General features: G+C 40.2%; 1 protein-coding gene and 1 long non-coding RNA gene across 2 annotated transcripts in view; one reads left to right on the forward strand and one right to left on the reverse strand.

The window, feature by feature from the left end:
• Positions 1 to 282: 282 nt before the first annotated feature.
• Positions 283 to 19329, reverse strand: COQ2 (coenzyme Q2, polyprenyltransferase). The gene is made up of 7 exons (XM_024115439.3): positions 19077 to 19329; positions 18843 to 18926; positions 14389 to 14555; positions 8671 to 8878; positions 6908 to 7041; positions 3769 to 3957; positions 283 to 1942 (listed from the first exon to the last, which is right to left on the reverse strand). The coding sequence occupies exons 1-7, from the start codon at positions 19312 to 19314 to the stop codon at positions 1778 to 1780; spliced, it is 1185 nt and encodes a 394-aa protein (XP_023971207.1). The 5' UTR covers positions 19315 to 19329; the 3' UTR covers positions 283 to 1777.
• Positions 19330 to 19331: 2 nt separating this feature from the next.
• Positions 19332 to 26520, forward strand: part of LOC114486587 (uncharacterized) — a 37872-nt gene continuing 30683 nt past the window's right edge. Inside the window, exon 1 of the long non-coding RNA XR_003680580.2 lies at positions 19332 to 19414. This is a non-coding gene — a long non-coding RNA (uncharacterized lncRNA). The remainder of the gene's footprint in view (positions 19415 to 26520) is intronic.

Consider the following 26520-nt stretch of genomic DNA (forward strand, 5'->3'; position numbering starts at 1 on the left):
CAGTGGTTTAGTATTTGCCGAAGCAGCAGTTAAATACCTTTTCCTATGCTCATTTATCCATGCCTGGCATGTGTAAGTGCTCCGTGTCAGCTGCATCACATTATCCTCACTATCATCATTAAGCAATTTTGCATTTACTGCTGCCCCTAACCCATCTCCATTGTGGGCAGCAGTAAACGCACTACACCCCACTGTTCATGACAGCCACTTAAATCAAGTAAAACATATTTTAGGTTGAGAGTGGTAAGTTGTGAAGAGAAAAAAAACCCAATAATATAGGTAGTGTAGGTAGTATCTGTAAATGAATTTTTTAAAATATATTTTATTTTTTGCCGCGTTTGGTCTTTGTTGCTGCACGCGGGCTTTCTCTAGTTGCGGCGAGCGGGAGCTACTCTCCGTGACGGTGCGCGGGCTTCTCATTGCAGGGGCTTCTCTTGTTGCGGAGCACGGGCTCTAGGCGCACGGGCTTCAGTAGTTGTGGCTCGTGGGCTCTAGAGCACAGGCTCAGTAGTTGTGGCTCGCGGGCTCTAGAGCACAGGCTCAATAGTTGTGGCTCGCGGGCTCTGGAGCGCAGGCTCAGTAGTTGTGGCGCATGGGCTTAGTTGCCCTGCACTGTGTGGGATCCTCCTGGACCAGAGCTGGAACCCGTGTCCCCTGCATTGGCAGGCGGATTCTTAACCACTGCACCACCGGGGAAGCCCCTGTAAATGAAATTTTAGAAAGGACTAAGAAAGCCTCTTTGAGAAGGTGACATTTAGGAAAAGACCTGCAGTGAAGGACTAAGACATAATTCAAGGAGAGCACTGTAGGCAAAGGAAATTGTACGTGTAAAGGCCCTTGGTCAAGTCTGTCCAGCCTGCTGAGGCGCAGTGCGGAGGCCAGCAGGGCTGCAGAGGGGTGTGAGTGGAGGAGCCACAGACAAGGCCAGATCATGGTGGGCCTAGCAGGTGACAAGGCTTTTAGTTTGTACTGAGTGACCTGGGAAGATCCTGGAGGGTTCTGAGAAGAAGAATGACATGACCTTACAGAGGTTTTAAGAAAATCATTGTGGCTGCTGTGTTGAGAATATTCTGATGGGGGTAAGGAAAGAAACAGTTACTACACCTAACCAATATACCACTATCCTATCAATTACAATCACCTGAGATAAAAAATAAATAAATAGAAATTAAAATCATCATTAGTGACTGCCTGCCCATTCTGGTCACTATGGTTATATACAGAGACCTGTCAAATAAATGTCAGGGTTGGTAACAAACAGCAGTATGTACGGGTATAACAGGTAAAAAATTTTATTTACTGATTTAAATTCTCCTAAAATATAAAAAACAGAACGGTTTCCTGAATTACAGCTTTCGGCAGTAAGTAAAGGTCAACGCAAAGAACAATAAGCCTCAACTTCCTGTAGCAGCCTTTATTTTGCCCTAAAAAGAGAGTCCATTTTCCTATAGAGACAGTCATTTAGATGAGACACACATCAAGTTTTTTTCTAAAGTGCCAAAACTCATATAATTCCTGTAACTGCAGATGAGAGTTATAACTTAAATACTCCAGGTGATCGCAAATTCTGAAGAGTTCCTGGTTTCCGTGACAGGGAAGAATTTGACTAGTACATAGTTGAAATAAAATCCAGGCAAAAATCTCTAAAACTTCATCTACTGGTTTGTAATTCATTAACATATTGTAAGACTGTTATTCAAATCTAGTTATGTGGTAATAAGACCTGAGAGTATTTTGTAAAAGTTTGTTTTAAAAATCCCCAGATAAACTTAATTTGCTAATTTTCTATTCTATTATCTATATTTTTCTTTGTTTTATCTGTCTCCTTTTCTTTCCACAAATTCCCAAGGACAATTCCTAAAAAAATTATTAGTCTTATTGTTCGGTTGGAGGTGAATTTATCCCAACAATCCTCAGGTCTGTGGATGTCCAGAGTGTAAATCTATAAGAAAAGAATACATATGCCATGTTAGAACTCAGTATGGACTTTTAGGCATCACAAATAAACACATCAATATGAAGAAGATAACAGCACTTTGTTACAGAATTTTAAGCAATGGGAGGCCTTTAATGTACCCCAGATTGTTTTCCAACGTAGAAAATATCTACCATATCTCTCAATGGATATCATCTAAGCTAAAAACTTGCACTTGACGGGTGCAGGAACACTCTGAGAGGCAACACATGCTATTTTTAGTTCTATTTAGAAAGTTCTTCCTTAAACTGATTGATCTAAAATCTGCTCTCTACAACTCCTACCCTCCAGTTTAGCTTTATTCTTCGGAGCAATGTTTCTCAACAGAGGAACAAGTTACATTTGGGCAGGACAACTCTCTACTGTGCAGGGCTGTCTACTGCATCAGGAGATATTTAATGTACCTGGCCCTCGCTCACTAAATGCCTGTAGTGGTCCCTCCCCAGTTTATTTATGATACCCCAAAATACCCCCATACATGTTAAAATCTCCCTCCCATCCCCACATAGAGAAGGGCACCTAAAATCCTAGATCTGCAGGTAGCGACCAAACATACTCTCTTTTCTCCACAGTTGTCCTGCAAATATACTGAGAAAGTCTCATGTCCCTATTTTACGCTTCCCTGGACTTAAGCATCGGAAGCCCTCAACTATTCTTTATTATGTGACCTGCAGACTTAAAATCATCATGATTTCCTTTCTCCAAATACTAGAAGACTATGTCCATCTTAAAGTATTGTGTCAAGGACTAGGCAGAGGACCACAAGGGCAATTCAGAATATAAAGTGGGTTCCAAATATTTCCTATAATATTTGTGATTATCCCCATAATTTTTGCCTTCCTCTGGTAATAACCAGGTGCTTACATATTGCTAAACATCCATTATCCTAACCAGACAATCAACTGATGATAACAACTCCCATGGAGCTGAGTAATGACCAAAAGGAGATGCTGAGAAATTCTGAAGAGGAAAATGGTGAAATGTGGAGAATCACTAATTCATACCTTTTAGCTTTCCTGGTGAGGAAAACAATGAAGGTGATATAGTATGTGGTTTACTTTATGGACATCAGATTTTAGTTTCCTTCATACCATGTTATGCAAGTCCTGCTTACACATGCACCGATCTGTATAAAATAGATCATCTAAATACAGGCTTACTAACATCTTTTTGATTCTGTTCAAAGAAAATAACAGTAATACTGATGCAAAAATACAGTCCATTTACAAGCAACCTATTTAATTAAATTCTACTTAGTTCATTCATTTCACAGAAGTCAGTGATGTAGACCTGCCATATAAACAAGTGCGGCTGAGGTTCTGGGTGAACATCCTGGCAGTTTCCTACTGTGTAGGCAGAACTCTGACATCTTCGCATTTTATGTCTTATCTTGCCTTGGTCCCTGTGCCAGTGTGACCCAAACATATGAATGATTAGTTTGCCCACATTTAAACAATACAGTTGTGTTGATCAGTTTGCTTTCAGAGTAATTCAACTCAACCCACAACCTTAAGACATTGCTCACATTTTTCTAGACACACATCAGAAATAATTCTAGGAAAATCAGAAGGAAAAAAAAATCTAGGTTTAGGTGTACATTATTTCTCTAAAATAATACAGCTAGCTTTCTTATATGACATATTGGGGCAGGGAAGGGGCAGTTCAAGGCAGTACAAGCCAAGTAGTTGTTTAAGGAAGTAACTTGCTTCGTAAACACAGAGGGCATTTTGTTTAAATAATTTTTATAATTTACACCAAAGAAAAAAGAGGGAAAGATAAGGAAAAGATCAAACCTGGTGAGCCAGATGGGCTCCTACAGCAGCCAGAGCAGTGTAGTAGGGCACAGTTTGACCGATGTTCACTCCCACCAGGCTCAGTGCCCCCAGCATCGCCACAGTGAAGCCACTGAGCCACTGCTTGGTATCTTCACGGAACAGCAGTGCCATGGACTTAAGCCCGATCAGAGCATCATCTCTCTTGTCCTAACATTAGAAAGTAGTAAGAAATTGCCTGGATTTTACTGAGATTTAATTCACATATCATAAAGTTCACCATTTTAAAGTATGTAATTCAGTGGTTTTAGTATATTCACAAGGTTGTGCAACCATCACCACCATCTAATTCCAGAAGAAACTGCCTTTTAAAGAACATGACAGTAACTCAGAAACAGTTGATCAAAAATGAATGTGCAGGCCAAATCAAAGTTAAATGTTACTGCTAAAATTATCTTCCAGACCTATTTCTACATATCATCGTACTTTTATGACCCTATACTGACTTTCAACTATACTTTTACTAATAAATTAGAAGTCAAACTCAACTCTAATGCTTCACATAGCTCTTCTTTACTTCAGAGTTTTCAAATCTCAATAATTTCCTATACATTTTAGTTTCAATCTTGCTAAAATCACACGTGGAAAAATGCTCAGTTGCCACCTAACCACATCCATTCAGATTTCACTTCTGGCTCAGTTTATTCCTTGTCTCTTCCATCAGATCCTTCCTGTTTAAGAAGAGCTAGGTCTTGATGATACACTCACATCTGGCTGACTGGTCTCTCCAGCAACTTTATTTGTAAGCATTTCCATATAGTGTTGTAATCACGGTCATGTGACATCAGAGGCTGCATGCAAAGTGGGTACAGAGGGAATGTACCTCAACATAATAAAGGCCATATATGACAAACCCAAAGCAAACATACTCAAGGGTGAAAAACTGAAAGCTGTCCTGCTAAGATCAGAAACAAGATGAGGATGCCCACGCTTGCCACTTTCATTCAACATAGTATTGGAATTCCCAGCTAGAGCAATTAGGCAAGAAAAAGAAATAAAAGACACCCAAATTGGAAAGGAAGAAGAAAAACAATCACTATTTGCAGGTGACATGGTTTTATATATAGAAAACCCTAAAGTTGCCACCAAAAACCTATTAGAAATTATAAACACATACAGTAAAGCTGTAGGGTACAAGATCAACATACAAAAATCTGTTGTGTTTCTACATACTAACAGTGAGCTCGAAGAGAGAGAAATTAAGAAAATAATCTCATTTACAGTCGCAACAACAACAACAGCAAAATACCTAGGAATAAATTTAACCATGGAGGTGAAAGACCTGTACTCTGAAAACTATGAGACATTGTTAAAAGAAATGAAGAAGACACACAGAAATGGAAAGATATTCCGTGCTCATGGACTTGAAGAATTAAAATTATTAAAATATCCATACTGCCTAAAGCAATCTACAGATTCAATGCAATCCCTATCAAAATACCAACAACATTTTTCACAGGAATAGAAAAAAAAATCCTAAAATTTGTATGGAACCACAAAAGACCCTGAAAAGCCAAAGCAATCTTGAGAAAAAACAACAAAGCTGGAGGTATCATACTTCCTGATTTCAAATTATACTACAAAGCTATCGTTATCAAGACAGCATGGTATTGGCAGAAAAAGAGACACACACAGATCGTTGGAAACAGAACTGAGAGCCCAGAAATAAGCCCACCCATATATGAACAATTAATTTATAACAAAGGGGCAAAGAACATAAAATGGAAAAAGGACAGTCTCTTCAACAAATGGCATTGGGAAAACTGGACAGCCACATGCAAAAAATGAAGCTAGACCACTATCTTATACCATACATAAAAATTAACTCAAAATGGATTAAAGACTTGAATGTAAGACTTGAAACCACAAAATTCCTAGAAGAAAACATAGGCAGTACACTCCCTGACATCAGTCTTAGCAATATCTTTCTGGATATGTCTCCGCAGGTAAGGGAAACAAAAGCAGAAATAAATAAATGAGGCTACATCAAACTAAAAAGCTTCTGCACAGCAAAGGAAACCATCAACAAAATGAAAAGACAATCTACCACATGGGAGAAGATATTGGCAAATCATATATCCAGTAAGGTGTTAATATCCAAAATATATAAAGAACTCAACAACAAAAAAACCAAATAACCCAATTAAAAAATGGGCAGAGGATATGAATAGACATTCCCCTGAAGAAATTTTCTAAGGAAGACATACAGATGGCCAATAGGCATGTGAAAAGATGTTCAGCATCACTAATTAATAGGGAAATGTGAACCAAAACCACAATGAGATATCACCTCATGCTTGTTAGAATGGCTATCAACAAGACAGGAAAAAACTAGTGTTGACAAGGATGTGGAGAAAGAGGAGCCCTTGTGCACTGTTGGTGGGACCATAAATACGGAAAAACAGTAAGGAGATTCCTCAAAAAGTTAAGAATAGAACAACCATATGATCCAGCTATTCCACTTCTGGATATTTACCTGAAGAAAACAAAGACGCTAATTCAAAAAGATATATATGTACCCCAATGTTCCTCGCAGTGTTATTTACAAGCAAAGATATGGAAGCAATGTGAGTGCCCATCAACAGATGGATGGATAAACGTGTGGTATATACATACAGTGGAATGCTACTCAGCCATAAGAAGATAAAATCTTGCCAATTGCAACAACATAGATGGATCTTGAAGGTATTATGCTAAGTAAAGTTAAGTCAGACAGAAAAAGACAAATACCACTATGATTCCACTCATGTGTGGAATATTAAAAGAGAGAAATAAACGAACAAACAAAATAAAACTAAACACATAGATACACATAATAGCTTAGTGGTAACCAGAGGGGAAAGGGGAAGGGGGAGGGCAAAATGGGTAAAGGGGGTCAATGGTATGGTGATGGATGGAAACTAAACTTTTGATGCTGAGTATGCTGTAGAGTATACAGAAGTCGAAATATAATGTTGTACACATGACACATATAATGTTACCTCAATTTTTTAAAAAAGCCTAAAGAATAAAAACTTTCCCTTTAATTTAGTTCTTATTTTAAAGTTCTTAAAAAATGATAACAGTTAAGCCAAAGTTACGAAAAAGAATATTTCTTTACCTGATGAGCATAGATAGTATCGTATATTAGAGTCCACATAATTCCAGAAAAATAAAGAGGAAGGCAAACAGATGGATCACAGGAGCCCTTGACAGCAGACCATCCAAGTAATGCTCCCCAATTAAAAGTCAACCCTATAATTAGTGAAACAGAAAGAGGAGAAAAGTCTAAATGTACTTTAGAATTCCAAAGGAAGGAGAGAGGCATCAGCATGTATTAAATGCTTCTATGTATTAGGCTCTGTGTATGCTGTTTTCTCATATATGTTTCTTCCTTAAATTTTCTCAAGTCTCTCATGTGGTAGTTATTAGCTACATTTTACAAAAAAGGAAAACAGAACCAGAAAGGTTAATTAACAATTAAAATAACACAGCTAACAGAAGAATACTATCCCCTTGATAAATAGGAGGTTTCATGAGAACAACATTTATCCTACCTAGTATGATGACTGGCACCAATGATAAATAGTATTAGATGCTAGGGTATGAACTTAGACCTATCTGAGTCAAACTCCTGTGTTTTTTCCATTATTGTTCTACTTCCCCTTTAAGTTACAGAAACAAGAGTTAGACAGGAACACTTGTTCTTCAAGCCCACCCTCTCTGAGGACTGTAAACAAACTCCACATGGTGACAACTCCTAAATATCTATGTGTAAGCCTAATCACTTCCCTCAGCTTCAGACTAGATACTGAATTGCCTGCTAGACATCCCCACCTGCAAGTCCCTCAGGTACACTGACATGCATGCTCTGTGGGACCACAGAGGAGAGGTACTTCATTAACTGAGGAGGAGGGATTCTAAGTGGAAACAGGCAATGTGGAGGAGAAAAAGGGCTTCTGAGAAGATGTTTGAGACCCACTGACTTTGAGGTACCTGAGGGAATTGCTCCTTCAAGATGATGAATGTGTTCCAGTCATGTTTATTTTCCTAGTACCTGGTGTGATTCCTGGCACAAAGTAAAAGTCAGGGTTTCAATAAATATTTAAAGTAAAAATACTAGTTTTCTTAATACTCTAGACTATTCTAGGAATAGAACAGAAAAGTCTAGGAGTAGGTATTTTTGCAATAGGTTTTGACTTACCTACCTATCTTCCTCTATCTGCCAACAAATATTTATTGAATACCTGTGATGTGCCAAGCGCCATGTTAGATGCTGCACCATCCATATATAAAGAATGCTTTATCTTCTAGGTGTTTACAGTTTATTAATGGGAAGAGAGAGTAGGCTCTCAATATCTTCCTGTTGAATTAGTGCTGTTGAAATGAGTAAGTGTCACATTAGAGTGCTATGGAAGCCCAGGAGAGACTGGCTAACTTTCTTCTGTTAAGTCTAAGGAAGGCTTCCCAGAAAGGGAGCTAAGCTATCACAAACTTCAACTCTTGTCCTCCTGTCTCAGAGTGCTTTCTATTCCAATCCCCCAAATCTTCAGGGCATCTAGATCAACTACCTAAAGAGAGCGGTAAAGTTAAGGCGGCTAATTTTTTTTCTTCATGACATACCTAGATTTTTAGGAGCATTTCAGAAAACAATAATGATGATAATCTTAGCAGATGTCCAAGATTTTTTAGCCAATAAAAATGGCTAATTGCCCTCCATTAAAACATGAAAATCTATTCTTGGTTTGGAAAATTTCATGACTGACTTAACATTTTATCTCTGCCACATTACACACACACACACACCACAGACGCATTGATATGATATATAAAAGTATAGCTTGAGGGTATTGAAGGAAATACTTATAGTTATTTCAAGCTCACCCAAGGCTAATTGAGGCCAGTATGTAATTCTCTTCATTAGCGGGTAGGTGATGACAAGAAGTAGAGATGCTGCTCCAAGAGCTATACTGTAGTAATTCAGACACAGAAGAACAGCCAGTGCCAAGGTCAGCTGTCCCCCAAGAAAAACAAAGGATTGAAAAGTTGAAATGTCTCCAGCAGCTATTGGGCGACTTGCTGTTCTTGTAAACTTTTTATCGTAGTCCTGGTCCCACATGTCATTAATATTCTCTTCATTAGCGGGTAGGTGATGACAAGAAGTAGAGATGCTGCTCCAAGAGCTATACTGAAATCAGGAAAAAAACATTAAAAAGATTAATATCACCATCTCTTAAAAATCGGCAAATAAGACAACAATAGCAACACTAATGAGGAAATGATTTATCTAAATTGTATTTTTTGTTATGTAAAATTCTCTTCCTAGACCTTGATTCCTGGACTTTAATTAACATAAAGGGTGATTAGAAAATATCTTAAGTGTTACAAACAATGAAACAAAATAAGAATAGCTAACACATATATTGCTTTCATGTATTAGGACTGTTTTAACTGCTCTACATATGTTAACTCATTACAACCTTCACCACAACCTTACGAGGCAGGCAGTTTTATTCTACTTGTTTTTTTGCAGATGAAAAAACTGAAGTCAAAGAGAGAAAGTAATTTGCCAATTGTTATACAGCTAGTCAGCAGCAGGGCCAGGATGCAAACCTAAGGCATCTGGCCCCAGTATCCAACATAATACTCCCCATGTGCTACTGCCTAAATTTTGCTTTCAAACATTAAGATAGCTAGTAAGCTGAGATGTCCTAACAGAATTAGAGTCAAGATATCCCTCCCTATATGCACAAGGGGTTACTTCTCTAGAAGAGGATAAGGTCACAAGGTACCTATGAAAGGATGACAGTCAGATAAGATGTTTTTAGGAAGCTCACAGCTCACTTAACACTACCTCTCCAGGAATAACCTTTCAAAGTGTTTTCACTTGACTGAAGCTATCAGAACAAGATATGCAATTAAGTCTAGTCTCTATAAAATATGCTTATTTGCTGAACTCCTCCTCTTTTTTGTCTTATTGAAGCACTATGTAAGCAGCCATCTGGTGCACAAAAGTCTAATTTTGTCTCTGTTTAAGAGGTATAAGAATGAGTTCTTTTTTCTTCTGTCATTGATTAGGAATACGACTCTGGGAAAGACCCAGTTCCTCTTTTTGCAAAGTGAGCATAATCAATTCTGCCTCTAACGCTTCAGAGATACTACCAGGATAAATAAAATTATACAAATGGGTATATACACACACTCCCACGATGCACCTAGAAAACCTAGGAAAAGTGTCTTGAGTCCTTTAGGGAACACCCAGTGCAAGTACTGGAGGTGGTGCAGAAGAAACGAAACGCTGATCTCTTCATTCCTTTGGCTGAAAGCATTCTTGACTTTACAATGTGTGGTGACTTACCTACATTGCTAACTTTACAGATGCTTGATTAGGTAATAAACAAGTTTGTAATACAGATATTTCTATTTTATTTTATATGTACTTCTATGTCAAAGGAAAGATTTTTTACATGATTATGAAAAACACATATACTGTACCTGTAGTAATTCAGACACAGAAGAACAGCCAGTGCCAAGGTCAGCTGTCCCCCAAGAAAAACAAAGGATTGAAAAGTTGAAATGTCTCCAGCAGCTATTGGGCGACTTGCTGTTCTTGTAACCTTAACAACATAAAAACAGATACCTTAGCGTCGGGGAACAGCTCAATCCTTTACTTAAACATTTACTCAAGAGACTGGCCCATGGTACGTACTAAGGCAGAAATATGAATAAAAGGTGAACATTGGAAGTACTACCAAGAATCAAAACTTCTATTTAAAATAGCTTTGAAAAGAACTAAAAATTCCCACCATTCATTCCTCTTTCTTTCCATCTCCCATCCCATCTCCAAACAAACAAAACAAGGCAACTTCGTAATCTAACTATTTACCTACCCAGCTTAGCAAGTATGTTCAATTTCCATGGAGCAAAGAGGGACAAGAATAATAAGAATTCTCAGCAGAGAGGAAACTGCAGAGCATGTTAGATAAGGCTGATATCATGTAAATGCTTTGAGTATGGAAAGCACTGCAATCAGATATCAGACATGAAGAAAGAAGACACTATCTGAGTTTGAAAGTGGGAGTGCTTTTGCCAGTCTATGTAGGAATGGGGCTGTAATCTTATATTAACCGCACCCATATATAAAGGGCAAACTCACTGTAAGAATATGAACAGGCAGAGCAATTATGTGAACAAATAATATATATTGTTCTTTTCCTTCCAAGAGATCATGAAATGTGATTATTCTAAATTCAACCACAAATAAAGAGCATGACCAAAATTTTCAGCATTGCTGGAAGTTAAGCACTCAGTATCTGGGATTAGAGAGCCTAGCATTTGAATTCAATTCCATCACTTATTGGCTGTGTGAATTCTGGCGAGTTACTTGACCTCCCTCAGGCTTAGGTTATTTACCTATTTAAGGAAAAACAGAAAGAGAGGGAGAGGTAATAATAGCACCTACCTCACAGAGTGAATGCAATGCCTGATGCAATAAATGTTAACTATAATTAATATAACATATTTTTGTATGATTTATAGCAAGGGTTTAGCAAACTATGGCCTATGAGCAAAATCCAGCTTTCTGTCTGTTTTTGTATGGAACCATGAGCTAACAATGGTTTTTACTTTTTTTGGTAGTTGAAAATAAACAAAGAAAGAGTAATGTATTGTGCCCCATGAAAATATGAAATTCAAATTTCAGTGTCCACAAATAAAATTTTATTGAAACAGACACACCCATTTTTTTTACACATTGTATGTGGCTGCTTTCACGCTGTAGCAGAGTGCAGCAGTTGCAACAAAGACTGTGTGGCCCACAAAGCCTAAAATATTTACTATCTGGTCCTTTACAGAAGAAATTTGCTGACCCAATTTATAGCATGCTTCACTGTGCAATAAAACAGTTTGTCAAAAACTGTAATGACTCATTTTGCTTAGTGCCAGAACTGGATATCTTATCCTTGATTTGGTCCCTGTAGTTTCAAGTGGGAATAATATATATGTTCTTATATTTGATTTAGGATATTATGATTATTCCTGTCAGTATTTGAATGCTAATAATCTAAGAGCTATATATGCATCACATCATTGAATCCTTGTAACAACTCCCTTTTAGCCACTCACAAGTTCTTGTCATTTTTAAGTTTTAGGAAACTGAGGCAGAGAGGCTCAGTAACTTTCCAAGGTCACAGATACTAAGGTAGCACAGTCAGTCCAGTCCCACCAACCACAGTACTAACCACAAAATCACACTGCCCCTTCAGTACAATGGTAATTGCCTGGCTAAACTCGAGAGGTGAAAATAAACAAGCACTCCATCAAAAGAATAAAAATGATGCAATATGATGATCAAAAAACATATTCTATGTGGTTTTTATGAAACTAGAATGCTCAGAGCTTACAAAACCAAATCATTAACACCTGTGCATTGATATTATTTCAATGTTTATTGGACCTAATGTTTATCGCGTGACTAGCGATTACACACATCATCAACAAAACACATTTAACCCAAATAACCTAATAGCAATTCACTTACCATTTAATGTATTAGCAATTTACTTAGTCTTCTAACATATTAAGCAAAACCCTCAGCCATAAACATACTGTCTTTAAGAAAATGTAAGGTAAGCGTTACAATTTGACCAAGCTTTTTAACCCATTCTGTAAAAGAGATGCTCATAACATTTTAAAATTCATGTTAGCAAAACCATAGCTATAAAATACTCATTTAAGTGCTTTGTTGTATGTCAACATAGACTCTGGATTCCTCTAATCAGAGAAAAATGGCACGGGGGAGATGTAAGATATCTAATCAGTTCCCTTTTTATCTAGTGAGAATAAAAATCACTTAAGACAAAACTAAAATGGCTCTATTTCGTTAATTTAAAAAGTAGAAAATGTTGGTTGGTTTGATTATGTTATTTTTTAATTAAACGTCTTTTGAGATAATTGTAGATTCACATGCAATTTTAAAAAAAAAATCTCTGTATTATAAGAAATATAGAGATCCTATGTATCCTTTATCTAGTTTTCCCCAAGGGTAACATCTTGCTAAACTTTACAGTACAATTTCACAACCAGGATTTTGAAATGAGGCTGCTCTAAATGTGTTCAATAATTATTTTGAAGTGATACTGGCCAGAAGCCTCATTCATATGGTTATGCAGATGAAAAACTGACCAGGATGTGCAAACCCCCAAAACAAGAAAGTACGCATCTCCTGGCATAGATCAAAGCATCCCAATGGTCAGCGAGACATAGAGATGCCTTTACCATGCATCACCTGCCACTCTGCCACTATCCTACCCTCCAGCCACACACAGACCACACAGTTGCAGTTGTCAAGCATAATATACTTTGTCTCACAGCCATGCCTCTGTGTCTGCTGTTCCCTTTGCCTAGAGTGACCTTCACCCTCCTGTCCAGGCTTTTTTTTGCCATCTTAGTCTGTCATAGTTCCAAAGTCACCTTACCCCACCTCACCCTATCAAAACTTCTCTCTAACCCCCTGAATTATGCTAAGGTAACGTCTGCAGTAAGTGCCCTTGCGGACACCATCTCTTGATAGCTACTAAACTGAAGTCAGCAATATTGTCTTTCATCCACACAATCCTAGAACCTGTCACTGTGTCTCATAGACAGTAGGTATTCAATAAATGTTTTTGAATTTAAAAATCATTAATGTGACACTGTTCTATAAGCTAAAAATCATTATAGGTGTGCTTTGCTTAAGGAAAACTAAGACTTAGATGAAAGGCAAACCAGGGAAGATTATTCACTTTATGTGAGTGTCACATGATTATTTACTTCACATAATTCACCCTGGATTTCTTATAAATTGGAAGTTTACTTGATTATGTACTCAAGCATTTAATGATTTTATACTTGTTATAGTATGGCTGCTGGAATAAAAGGCAAACAAGACGGACCATTCCCTTGAGAAAATAACGGTCTATTGAAGAACAAAGAAATAATTACATGCATGCATTAGAATATGCATAGAAAATAATCTAGAGAAATATAATGTATCAAACTTTAAATGAAGTTTTTTCTGGGGGGCTTGGGGGAGGTGATAAGGTAGACTTGCATTTTCTATCCTTTATACTTTTGTACTAAATTTTTCAGAATAAACATGTATTATTTTTCTAAGGAGAAAAAAATAAAATTATGTTTTTAAAAGAAATAATTATAGCAAATGCTAATAGGGCTGCCTTGATTCATTTAAATTAAGATCTGAGTTACATATGAATAGTTATGGCTCCAACATGTATCTCAAAGGAAGGGATGACAGTTCTTTTAGACACCCAAAGGTTCAGGATGGAATTTTCACCTTCACTCCCAACATCCTTTTTCTGGCCTTCCAAATTCTAATTCATTTTGTAAAAATGATGTACACACCTTGCCGCTCCTCTGTTGAGAATGGAAGCACACTGCACTTTGCAACACCAGCTATTCAACTGATACTGGCACTTCTTACGCTGGATTTCAGTGAGGACACTAAATGATCCTGTTGCTTTATGTGGCATTCAAAAGTGATGCCACCATCTTACTCTGCAGAATTGAGAGGAGCCTCTCTGTTCCTTTCTGGGACGAATCTACCTTTTTATCGTAGTCCTGGTCCCACATGTCATTAATAGTACAGCCTGCTCCACGCATCAGAACAGCTCCAGTGCCAAAGAGGGATAACATGTACCAATCTGGAAAACAACCTGGTTCAGCTGCCAGACCAATGCTCCAAGTACATGGCAGATACAGTAGCCAGGTTCCTAAGCAAAATAAAAAGACAAAAAAGGTACAAATTAAGTTAGCTGTCTTCATTTGTTTGAAACCCTGTATCCAAAAGAAGTAAGGAACACAAAGTCAAAAACACATGACAAAACTGGGAAAATAAGCTTGCAACTCATATAACAGAGTACTATTCTCCCTAATATATAGGGCTCCCAGAAACTGAAGACAGATCAAAAGCCCGATCGAAAAATGGACAAAAAACATAATAGAAAATACAAATGGCTCTTATACCAATGAAAAGATACTCAACTTTGATAAGTACACATGAAAATTACACTGAGATAACATTTTCCACCTAGCAGACTGGCAAAACCCAAAGGCTGACAACATACTCTGGGGAGCTGGATAGTCATATATGTCTGATGAGGTTGCAAATGTTCCCGTTCCTATGGAGGGCAAACTGAAGAGTTTTCCTATACGTGTGTGTGTATGTGTATATATGCACATGCATACACATATAAAACAAATACATACATTTGAATGTATGTTCATAAACTATGTCAGGAAGGAAACATTAGAAACTGACACTGAGAGTTGCCTTTGGGGAAGAAAACTGGTTGGTTGGGAAAAAGGGGTGGAAGACTTAGTTTTCACTCTATACCCTTACACCTTTTTAAATTTTGTATCATCTGCATGTATTACCTGCTCAAAAAACTTTCATAAAACTTTCTTTATTGTTGTTAATACAATATAATAAAATAGTTTGGGGGGAAAGGATTAACCTACTGTTTTTTAAATATTTTGCTACTACATGCACAAATGGGATTAGTTCTTGGTACTCAGCCCATAAACTAGATGAAATTAAGCTAAAACCAAATAAATTGTAGGGATAGGAGCCTTCACACATGACCTGTAGTAGATACCCTATTTTCAAAAGAAAATCTTTCAACAAATGTTTGGATATTGTACCTATTAGATAAATTCTGAGCTTTTCTTTCCTATTAGTAAGATAAGAGTGTATATTAGCAATATAGGAGTGCCACCCCACAAATGTGTCCCTTTGGCATGAGGATGAATTTAGGCCGATTATTTTTAAGAAACAGAAGATTCAAGAACATTTTCAAGAATGTTACCAGAGTAGAGCTATCATCAGATATCTGCCAAAAATACGGGCTAGGTGTGGTGGGGAAACTTGATAGGGCCTAGAGACCAGAGACGACCGTTTACCAAACATTTACTTTTCTATCTCCAGTGAATTACCTTCCTCCCCTTTTAAGTCCCAAACCACTACCCCCAATATCCTGCTGTGTCTTTAGCTGAAGATATTTAAGGTGAGGGTATTTTGGCCATTTTGGTGAGTTACTCAGTCTTCCTGGGTCTCTCTCACCCACACATGCTATTAAATTTTTGTCTCATGTCAACTTAATTCTTAGACTTAACTTAGAAGGGTAGAGGATAATTTCTTCCTCCTCAAAAAGTGGAATAAATAGGACATGTGGCTAAAGAAAAATCAGATCCTGTACAAAAATGGTCAAATGACAAAGTCCTTATGATCATGTTTAAGCTTCATTAAATTTAAGCTTTATTCATTTGCAAATATTTATAAAGCACATACTTTGTACTAGAGCTGTTCCAGGAACTGGGAATACATTGGTGACTAAGTGAGGTCTGATTTCTGCCTTCACACAGCTTATAAAGCAAAAGGAAGAAACAGTTAAATAAATAACACTAAAATAGATCAATTCAACAACAGGGAAAGTACAGGATGCTATAAAGGCATAAAACAGGGCCACCCAAGTTAATGGGAGATGGAGTAGGAAAAACTCAGGAAGGCTTTTCCAAAAGGGGCTTAAACACACAGAAAAGGCAAGGCAAGGAGAGGCTAAAAATCAGAAATGACCAGTCTAGACCTGAATTCAGGTTGTCCTGGACAGACTCATATTCAGTGTGTCCCATCTAAAATAATAACAACAATGCCATTTTCTAAATGTTTGTGAAATGTCAAGCAGTGTTCTAAATGCTTTACATATACAAACTCATTTAATCCTCAAAGATACCCTTATAAAGTAGGCACTATTATTATTCCTATTTTACAGATGAGGAAACAGATGCACGAAGAGGTTAAAACACAATGCGTTTAACCACTTCCTTTTCTCTGGACCTATCAGTATAGCTCAGAGGGACAGAGGAGTAGCTAGCTGTTCCTGCCCTGATAGAAAAAAAAGAACACTACTTCACAGGCATTTTCCTGGTACAAGTAGAAGTGAAGGTTCCATTTAAAAAAGAATTCTAAAGAGAAAGATGTGTAACCACCTATAGCGTTTTGTGTCAGTGTCAAAATTTCCTTGGCTGTAAGTCTGCATTTTAGGTACCGTATTCACTGATAGGAATCTGCAGGGCACCCCTACAGATGAGGAGGGTTCCTGTAGTGAAGGTTCAATGTCTGCTCCTAGTAAGTGACACTAGACACTAAAGTATATTTAACTTGAAGCCTCAGTGCTCCTCATCTACAAAAGAGGGGAAAGAACATCATCTACCTCTTAGAGTTGTTATAAGACAATATTAATAATGGTGATAATGAAAACAATAACAAATTCATAGTGCTTACTCTGTGCCAAGTGCTGTCCTACAATACTTTTGATTCTTACAACAAACCTATGAGATAGGCACAACTTCTATTATACCCATTTAACAAACACAGAAACTGAAGCATAGAGAGTAATTTGCCCAAGGCCACACAGGCAAAAAAATGGCAGAGCTGGAATTCAAACCCAAGCAGTTTGGCTCCAGGCTATCACTCTGGATACCTAAAGCTCTAAATACCCATGAATTCTTATTCTTTTGCCCTCCTGATTCTCAGCAACATTTTTTGGTCTCCCCTATGACACTTTCATTCTGTTCTCTCCCATGAAGAAAGATGCAGAGGTGGGAGGATACAATAGGTTTCAGAAAGATATATTTATTATAGAAAAAGTAAAAACTCTCTGGGAGACTATAAAGTGAGTAAGCATTCTGAGAGGTGATGGGCAGACCAAAGAGCTTGTGTAAACGGAGTCTAAGATTCATTCACTAATTACACATTGTCTTCAACAACACATAAATGCAGTTTCAGCCATAAACGTGGTAAAACCAGTTATACCACCAATTTAGTGGAAAGAGTGCTACCTGCTGAAACCTCCTGAAATAATGCAGTTTGTGACATGGTTGTAGGAAGTTGCAATCCTTTCTGAAAAACAATGAAACCCACTTTTTAACAAGATCAAAATTCGACAAAATAAAACAATAAACAAAATTACTCCACAAAAGAAGAATTTAAGTAAAGAAGTATCAAACCTGGAATTCTACTACTGTCAATTTATTGTTCCTGGCATACAGTAAGGGCTCAAAAAATGTTTGCTGAATGAATTCTAATAGTACTATTCATAAGTTGTCTGAAAAATCCTACAGTCACCTTATTTAGAACTAAAGCAAGCAGGCTTGTATCTTCTTAACATACATAATACTATTAACCCAATCTTCTCCAACTCACCCAATACTCTGTCTTTTTAAACTAGACTGGGAGTTCTTTGAAAGTACAAAGTTTCCATAGCTCTTTCTAGCACTAAGGCTACGCAGTGCTGTAGCACTTAATTCATTCAATACTACTGCTAGGCTGTTCTAGACACTAGATATAAAAGTCCCATATAAGTGGAGCTTATACTGTATTGAAGAAGTGTATCAACCAATAAATGCATAAGGCTAGTGGCGAATGCTATGAAGAAAAATGGGGGGTAAAGAGAGACTGAGGAGAAAGGTGAATTTAAATAGGAAGTTCAGCAAAATCCTCCCTTAGGAGGCCACCGTGAGCTGATAAGTACTCCATAACTGCTGTACCTGCAGCATCCAAATGAATTAAAGCTTTGTGTGACGGATAGTGCAGGGCAAAGAGCTAAAAAAACTCAGCATCATCTGGTCTGGCTCTGCCAAAGAGCCTTAATTTCCTCGGCGTCTTTATCGTCTCAATTATTTGCTCTGGGATTATGGGAAGGATGAAACATAACGAACGTAGAAGTGCTTCCACATTGTAAATCTGCGCAAATGCAGAGATACGGGTACGGAATTTCTGCTCGATTCACTACTTAAACACGGGCTGTGGAATGAGCGAATTTTTTGCCCAGCTCACGTGCTCAGGATTCAGAGAGGCGTGACAGCCGGCCTGTTACTTCGGAGATCGCCCTGTTTGGGTGTCTTGACAGTATTCGGCGCTTGGCGGCCGGGCCCCGGCTTTCGGGCTTCACTTCCACTGCGCCCGCAGCCCCCGGACCGCCGCGTCCGTCCACACTCACCTATGGGCTTGTCCAACCGCATGAGGCGCAGGTAGGGCTGCAGAGGGCGGGGCGCCGAGTTCACGATCGCTGCCGCAGGCAGGCGTGGCCCCCGCCCGGCTGAGGGCCGCCAGTCTCTCGCGTGGAGCCCACGGGCCGCGTGCGGCAAGGTGAGGGAGCAGCCGCGCGAGCCCAGGCGCAGGTAGGGCTGCAGAGGGCGGGGCGCCGAGTTCACGATCGTCGCCGCAGGCAGGCTCGGCCGCCGCCCGAGCGGCCCCCGCCCGGCTGAGGGCCGCCAGTCTCTCGCGTGGAGCCCACGGGCCGCGTGCGGCAAGGTGAGGGAGCGGCCGCGCGAGCTCCACAGCCAAACCTGCGTCCCTGTCCGCAGGCCCCGCACGAGCCCCGCGCCTGCCGCGCCCAGCATGGCGCTCCGGAGAGCGCCGTCCCGCAGGGGCCTGACGTCATTGCCGAGCGTCCGGTCACAGGCAGGCATGCGCAGTGACGTCAGCAGGATGACCAGGTGGTCGGAGCTTTTCGAGTAAAGTGAAACAGGAAGGATCGCGGTCACCTTGACGTGTAAGGGAGTTCTTCAGGTAAAGGAGTTCCTATTATCAAAATACGTAGCAGTTGTAACAGGAAAAACAAAAAAACAAAAAAAACCGAGAAAAACTTACTGAACCCAAAATACTGATTTGCGGTGTTTCCTTTTTAAAGCTAAAAGGGCACCAAGCGGCCAAATCCGAGAATGTACATTAAAATCGTACTCAGAGTTAACAGACATGCATTACACAAGTGAAAACCTTAAACTTGATTATCAGTTCAAAGCAGTTCGTATAATCCAGAGGCAGCGAGTGTGTGGGATGCTATGAGCCTGCAGCTAGAATATCTGCTCGAAGGGGTTAATCATAGCCAACTTCTGGATAGCGCTCTGTGCCAGGCACGGTTACAGGCACTTTACATGTATTATCCCATTTAATCACTTACTGACTGACTATGGGCAAGTCTCTCATTTGAATTTTAGTATTCTAGGGAATTGGGTTAGTCTTTCAGCACCTTTCTTTAAAACCTCAACAGTGATTCTGTGATATCTTGTCTCCAGTGGTGGTGGCAACGGGGTGGTTCTTAATAAATTTACAAAAGTAGCTCACAGCCTGTTCAGTTGTAGACAGAGGGATCAAGGCCCTGGGAAATTTCGTTTTATATTTGTAAAGGAAAACACACACTTCCTCCTGTCCGCATTTGCTCTCAGTATTCTACTACAACACTACTTGGCTTGTGACACCAGACGTGTGGATTTTCCACACATCAAGCAACTCTGCAACCCCTGAGTGTCCTATAACTTTACTCAGTTCTGTCACTATCTATCTGGAGTTTGCATCAGAGCCCACAGGTTGCAGGCTCAGTTCTGTAAGCTCGCTGACCCCCACTTCAGAAGCCCATCACAGGTCCAGGTTATCGGGGCTTCCCTGGTGGCGCAGTGGTTAGGAATCCGCCTGCCAATGCAGGGGACACAGGTTTGAGCCCTGGTCCGGGAAGATCCCACGTGCTGTGGAGCAACTAAGCCCGTGTGCCACAACTACAGAGCCTGCGTGCTGCAACTACTGAAGCCCACGCGCCTAGAGCCTGTGCTCCGCGCAAGAGAAGCCACCGTAATGAGAAACCCGCGTACCGCAGCAAAGAATAGCTCCTGCTCGCCGCAACTAGAGAAAGCCCGTGCTCAGCAGAGAAGACCCAACGCAGCCAAAAATAAATAAGTAAAAAAAAAAAAAAAAAAAAAAGTCCAGGTTGTTACCTGTGCTTCTGACCTCCCATTGTTGGGGAGGAAAAAAGTTTTCCTCTACCTTTCTAGGTTCTTCCAGCTGGTCTCAGAATTAATTGACATGAGACAGATTAACAGGAGAAAGTCAAATTTAATTACATATATATGGGGAATCCTAACAGGAGAGCCTCCAAAGACAGTCAGGTAAAATGAGGTATATAAGGTCTCCTGGACTAAGGAGAAGGGGTAGGGGCCTAGGACTTCAAAGGAAAAGAAAGAAATGAAAGAATGAAAAGAGCAAATGTTTGGTAAACAAATGTTTGCTGGACCATACAGAAATAATAGGACTCAGAGAGAATTTTAACGAACAGATTTTGCTAGGTTCCTCCCTGTCTACCACACCTAGCTCACATTATACTGTAGTTATCTATGGTGATAGCTTCCTTCCTGGAACAGATTCTCTTTCTAAAGTCTTTTAGGCAGTTGAAGAGGGGAGAAGGTAGAAGCTCCTCCTGAGCCATTTGTTTCTTAAAAACAACCAGCCTAAAAAAATCTCCATGTCAAAGAGACACATTATGGGGTGACAAATTTTTGCTTCCCTACACTGGCTACAGATCAGAGGTTCCCAAGACCCCTTCCTTGGTTTTGATTAATTTGCCAGTGTGACTCACAGAACTTAGGAAAACATTTCACTTTCCTAATTATCAGTTTTTTATAAAAGGACATAACTCAGGAACAGCCAGATTGAGCAGATAAATAGGGCAAGGTATGTGGGAAAGAGCACAGAGCTTCCATGCCTTTTCTATACATGCACCACTCTCCCCTCACCTCCACTTATTTCCCAACCCTGAAGCTCTCTGAACCCTGTCGTTTTGGGGTTTTATGGAGGCCTCATTACATAGGCATGATGGATGAAATCACTGGCCATTGGTGACTGAACTCAACCTCTAGTCCTTCTCCCCTCCTTGGAGATCTGAGTGGGGCTAAAAGTTCCAACCCACTAATCAGGTGGTTGGTTCCTCTGGCAACCAGCCCCCATCCTTTGGGACTTTACAAAAGTCCCCTCATTAGTATAAACTCTGGTGTGCTCAAAGGGGGCTTCTTATGAATGAGAAAAGACACCACTCAGGAAATTCCAAGGGTTTTAGGAACTTTGTGCCAGGAACTAGAGACAAAAACTAAATATTTTTCTTATATGGCAATATTATATAAATATACAAATATTCATAAATATATATTCCATATATAAATGTTATATATACATACATATGTATATGTATGTAGGAGTCAGAAGGGGACTTAAAGGTATGGCAATTCTAGTCCTAATAGAAACCTTACCTGCATAAACTTCTTCCTTTCTTAAAGTAACAGACAGACTAACAGGCAGATGTTTTCAATCAGGTCCCTAGACTCAGCTCAGGATATTTTATGTGAAAATAAAAGACATGCTCCAAGGACAAGACAGCAGTAGCATCCTGAAGCTTACTTGTCCCAGCTGACTTTGCAACTTACTCTTTCAGAAGTTGGAAACAGATGAGCTCACTTTTAAGGACACATAACTGGAGGGCAGTGATAAACAGTAACCCAGAGACACCACTCTTCTGCAGCCAAAACAAATAGACTCACATCAGATAAGCACTTCAGTTCAAGATTTCTATGCCTGCCTCTGGGGATGAGGAAAGTTCTAAAGTGGCAGCCCTTGCTGATCCAGCCTTCTGGCATGGACTTTCCCTACCTATCCTCCCCCAGTTATAAACATTACAGGATTTTTCTGGTTGGGATCTGCTACAGAGAGGCAGGAGTTCTTGCAACCCTGATTCAAGGGAGGACTATAAAGAGCTTGTGAGGATGCATTGGCCCTAGGATAAGAGTACTCTTTGGGGGGCTTCCCTGGTGGCACAGTGGTTGAGAGTCCGCCTGCCGATGCAGGGGTCGTGGGTTCGTGCCCCGGTCCGGGAGGATCCCACATGCCGCGGAGCGGCTGAGCCCGTGAGCCACGGCCGCTGAGCCTGCGCGTCCGGAGCCTGTGCTCCGCAACGGGAGAGGCCACAACAGTGAGAGACCCGCGTATCGCAAAAAAAAAAAAAGAGTACTCTTTGGGGATATGGGTCTTCATAGGGTGTCTCGTATGACTGGGGGACAGGTAAGAGGTTTAGGCCAAGGGTCAGCATTGTTGGAGGGGGCCTCCTGATCACACAGCCATCCTCCTCCATATGTTTGTTAAATTAATTAAATGAGGAGGACGTTAGACTGATGTGATTCTATGCTGTGGCAGCCTAAATAAGCAAACCCAAATCTAAGTTTGTAACTGCCTCAAGGTTAGGAAATCAGAATGCTAAGGATAACTAGTCACAAATAGCCAACTAGGCTTTAAGCTATAGCCAATCATATAATTTCTTTTACTTTGCTTCACACTTTCTTCATATGTCTTTTCCCTGGCTCCTGTCCCAGGTGTGTTCCTAACCACTTCCAGTTTGGTTCTGGACTGTTTGAATAGATAAATGTTCAAATAAACTCTTAAAAATTTTAATATGCCTCAGTTTACCTTTTAACAGTTTCGATGTCTTTTCATCTGGATTCTCAAACTCAACAAAGACATCTCAGACTCAAATTCAGTAGACATTGCCTTGGCCTTTAGAACAATGTGTTTCTGTAGGCATATCAAGCACTTAAATTGTCCCCAAAGTAGAAATTATCTATGTGATGGAATTCTTAGTTATACTTCTTAGAAGCCTGTCAGTGTGTATTTCTATAGATTTGAGGGAAATATCCCACCTTTTCCTTAGCTTTTCATCATTTTAAGGAGATTTAAATGAGGAATAAGAATAGTGTATGTGGTCCTGTCTCTGATGAATGGAACTCAGGGGAGACACAGAGAAAATGTGAACTTCCAGAGAAGCCAGACCTTGCTCTGCAGCTTGATGCAGAAGTACTAGTCCTAGACCTTGTACTGCCATTGTCACTCTCAATGGGAGTGCCTCTTCTAGCTGGGAGCTGGGCCTCTGGACCTGGGCCTCTTCTAGCTTCCTTGGTGGGCTCATTACTGTAGAGCAATCATCAGACTTGCCATCAGAGTGTTTTTTGTGCTTGGTGGGGAAAAGAGCCTTGGAGCTGGATTTTGTGGGGAGATGAAGATGAAGGCTGAGTTTCTGAGTCTGTTATTTTGTTTGAGCATACTCTCTACCCTGAAACTTAAATGAGAACAGCATCTGCCCATAACCACTGCCATGACTTTTGGAATTGTAGATAGTCCTTCTGAAACTGATAGATGTGGTATCAGGGGGCTGTGAAGAGCCCAGTCCTTGATGTCTCAGTGCAGAAAGAATTCAGCAAGAGGCAAAGTGAGAGATAAGAAGTGATTTATTAGAATAGGATGCTTGTGAGGCTTACAAGCGGGTGGGCTAGAGGGTGCCACACCCCGAGAACTTAGTGGGCTACAGTTTTATAATCAAAGGAAAAGTGGGGAGGGGGAGAAGACCACTTTCCTCTTCATTTGTGGGTAGACATCATGCTTCCATCATCAGCTCCTTCTCCAGGTTGGGCAGGGGAGTTTTTTTGTCCCTACACGGTCAAGCCAGGACTGAAAAAATGTATTTCAGGTCTCTGTACAATGAGCACCTTTGTATAAATTATTGGTTTTTATGTGTGCAGAGAGCATGTCCTAGGGATCATTAACTTACTGAGCTCACTGGGCAGGATGTGGGTCTCATTCCACCATTGTTTTATTGTTTCGGGGCATGTCTCATGCTTCTGTTGCCTGGTTTTGTTGCTAAGCAAGCCTGCTTGGTTTTGTGGTTAAGCAAACCTGCTTTCTTGAGTAATCATTAACTTACAGGGGTCTCCCATATTTTTTCTACTTACAATCCCCTAGTGGGATTGATTAACTATTTAATCACCTGCTTTGTCCCTTTACTCTGTCCCTATCATTCCCCCCTCCAGGTGTTTACCATTTTATGCTTAAAAGGGAGTAAGGGGTGACAACTGATCATTAGCTGCTTCCTGCTGAGATGGGAAGTAGGCCTGCCTGGGGAAGGAGTAAAACACCTGGCTGACTGTCCCTTCTCTGTTGGGAGAACTGTAAACGAATGTCACTTTGTTTAGCATCATCCTTTAAGCCCTCTTGGATGTTAAGCGTCAGAGGATGAGTCTACGAAAAGATATAAATTAAAAGAAATTAAGCATTAAAGGAGTCATTAAAAGAGATTATAACCATGATTTTGAAGATCCAAACCATTTTTTCCCAAACAGTGTCTAAATCTGGAAGAGGGTCACTTAAGGCCTCAATCTGTTTGTTTTTGGCTAGGCCTAGAATGTCAGTGTTTCATATTTTAGGGTCTGCTGAGTCTTTTATCTCAGTTATAGGTTTAATCTGTTCTTCTTTATTTTTTGTTAATATCATTTGGTGATAAGGGTGCCTTCCTTGTCCCTTGAGAAACAGAGTGGCCCCTAACTTAGTTAATATGTCTCTTCCATTAAACAAATAGGATAATCAGGCATGAACAGAAAGGAATATAGAAATGACCAGCCATTGATATTGCACAAAAGGGGTCCCAGGAAACTGTGTCCCTGTCTCTTTCCTGATACTCCCTTCTATATTTCTTATGGTTGTTAAGGCTTCCAATCTTTTATGTTAAGACCAAGAATGTTGCACCAGTGTTTGTAAGAAATTTTATCAAGTGGCCCACCACTTCAGTGACCACCTGAGGTTCAGCATTAGTTATGTAGATGGTAATTTTAGGCAGGGCTATCTTGGGCCTTGGACCCCCTCAGTCCTTTGATTGTGAAACCATCAAAGGACGAGGGGCCCCCTTTGCTGTCTGGCATCTGGGGCATTCCCTCTTCCAATTTCCTCGCTGTTTGCAAAGGGCACATCAATCACAGTCTTTCCTATAGTGTCCCTTCTGTCCACACAGGGCACACTGATTTTGTCTGGGTACCCATGGGCCTTGTGGTCTGCTATGGCCAAATTGGCCTAGAAAGCCTGGAGTCCCCTTTGGTGGTCTCTGACTGGACAAAGCCATTGTCATCATTTGGGCTTTTCGTTTATCTCTCTGGGTGCGTTCAGTCTTTTTGGCCACATCCCTATTATTGAAAACCGAATAAGCCAATTGGAGCAAATCACTCATAGGGGTCTGGGGACCGGCAGTTGGTTTTTGAATTTTGTACCTGATGTCTGGGGCAGACTGGGCTATGAAATGCATAGCCAAAAGGGCCTGTCCCTCAGGGGTGGAGGGAGCCACATTTGTATACTTTTTAAAAGCTTCCACTAATCTCCCGTGAAAAACTGTAGGATTTTCATCTGGTCCCTGTTGGTCTTCTTTCACTTTTTCATAATTGACGGGTTTCACTGTAAGCTTTCTCATACCCTCTTAAACAATTAATCATATGGTCCCATCTATCCCTATCAATAAAATTTATCTGGCCATTCCACCGTGGATCTGCTTCGGGGACAGTGTTGTTTCCCCCCTGGTGTACTGTATGGCCCTCTTGGGCTTGGGCTGCCACTTGGTCAGCATGGGCTCTGGCTGTCAGTATTATATGCTGTTCTTTCTCAGGGGTGTAGCAGTGGGATAAGATCTGTAAATCCCCCCAGGTGAGATCAAAAGATCTCATTAACCCAGTAAACTCCTTTGTGAAAAGTTCAGAATCCTCAGAAAAACTTCCCAACTTATCCTCTGCCAGACTTAGATAGGACATTGAAAAAAGCACATGAACTCTTATTGTTCCTTGATTTTCATCAGAAATTTCTCTTGGAGTCAGAACCGTAGGGGCAGTTGGTTGGTAACTTATGCTGCTGCGGGTGCTAACAGGCTGAAAATGGGCCCGTTGGGTAGCTTGGGATAAAAGGAGGTCTCTCCTCACCCTTGGGTGCATCTTCCCCTGGGATAATAGCCTCGGCTGGAGCAACGGCTCCCACCTGTGAGAGAGCCCTTGTTGGAG

The sequence above is a fragment of the Physeter macrocephalus genome, chromosome 7, assembly GCF_002837175.3.
Source record: "Physeter macrocephalus isolate SW-GA chromosome 7, ASM283717v5, whole genome shotgun sequence".
NCBI lineage: Eukaryota > Metazoa > Chordata > Mammalia > Artiodactyla > Physeteridae > Physeter > Physeter macrocephalus.

Bases quoted from the DNA above. Each gene is read 5' to 3' on its own strand.
- COQ2 (XM_024115439.3), bottom strand. From the start codon at position 19,314: ATGCCTGCCTGTGACCGGACGCTCGGCAATGACGTCAGGCCCCTGCGG. The intron at 14,556-18,842 runs GTGAGTGTGGAC...TATTTTGCTTAG, and splicing joins GCGGTTGGACAAGCCCATAG to GAACCTGGCTACTGTATCTG. The intron at 8,879-14,388 runs GTAGATTCGTCC...TACGATAAAAAG, and splicing joins ACCAGGACTACGATAAAAAG to TTTACAAGAACAGCAAGTCG.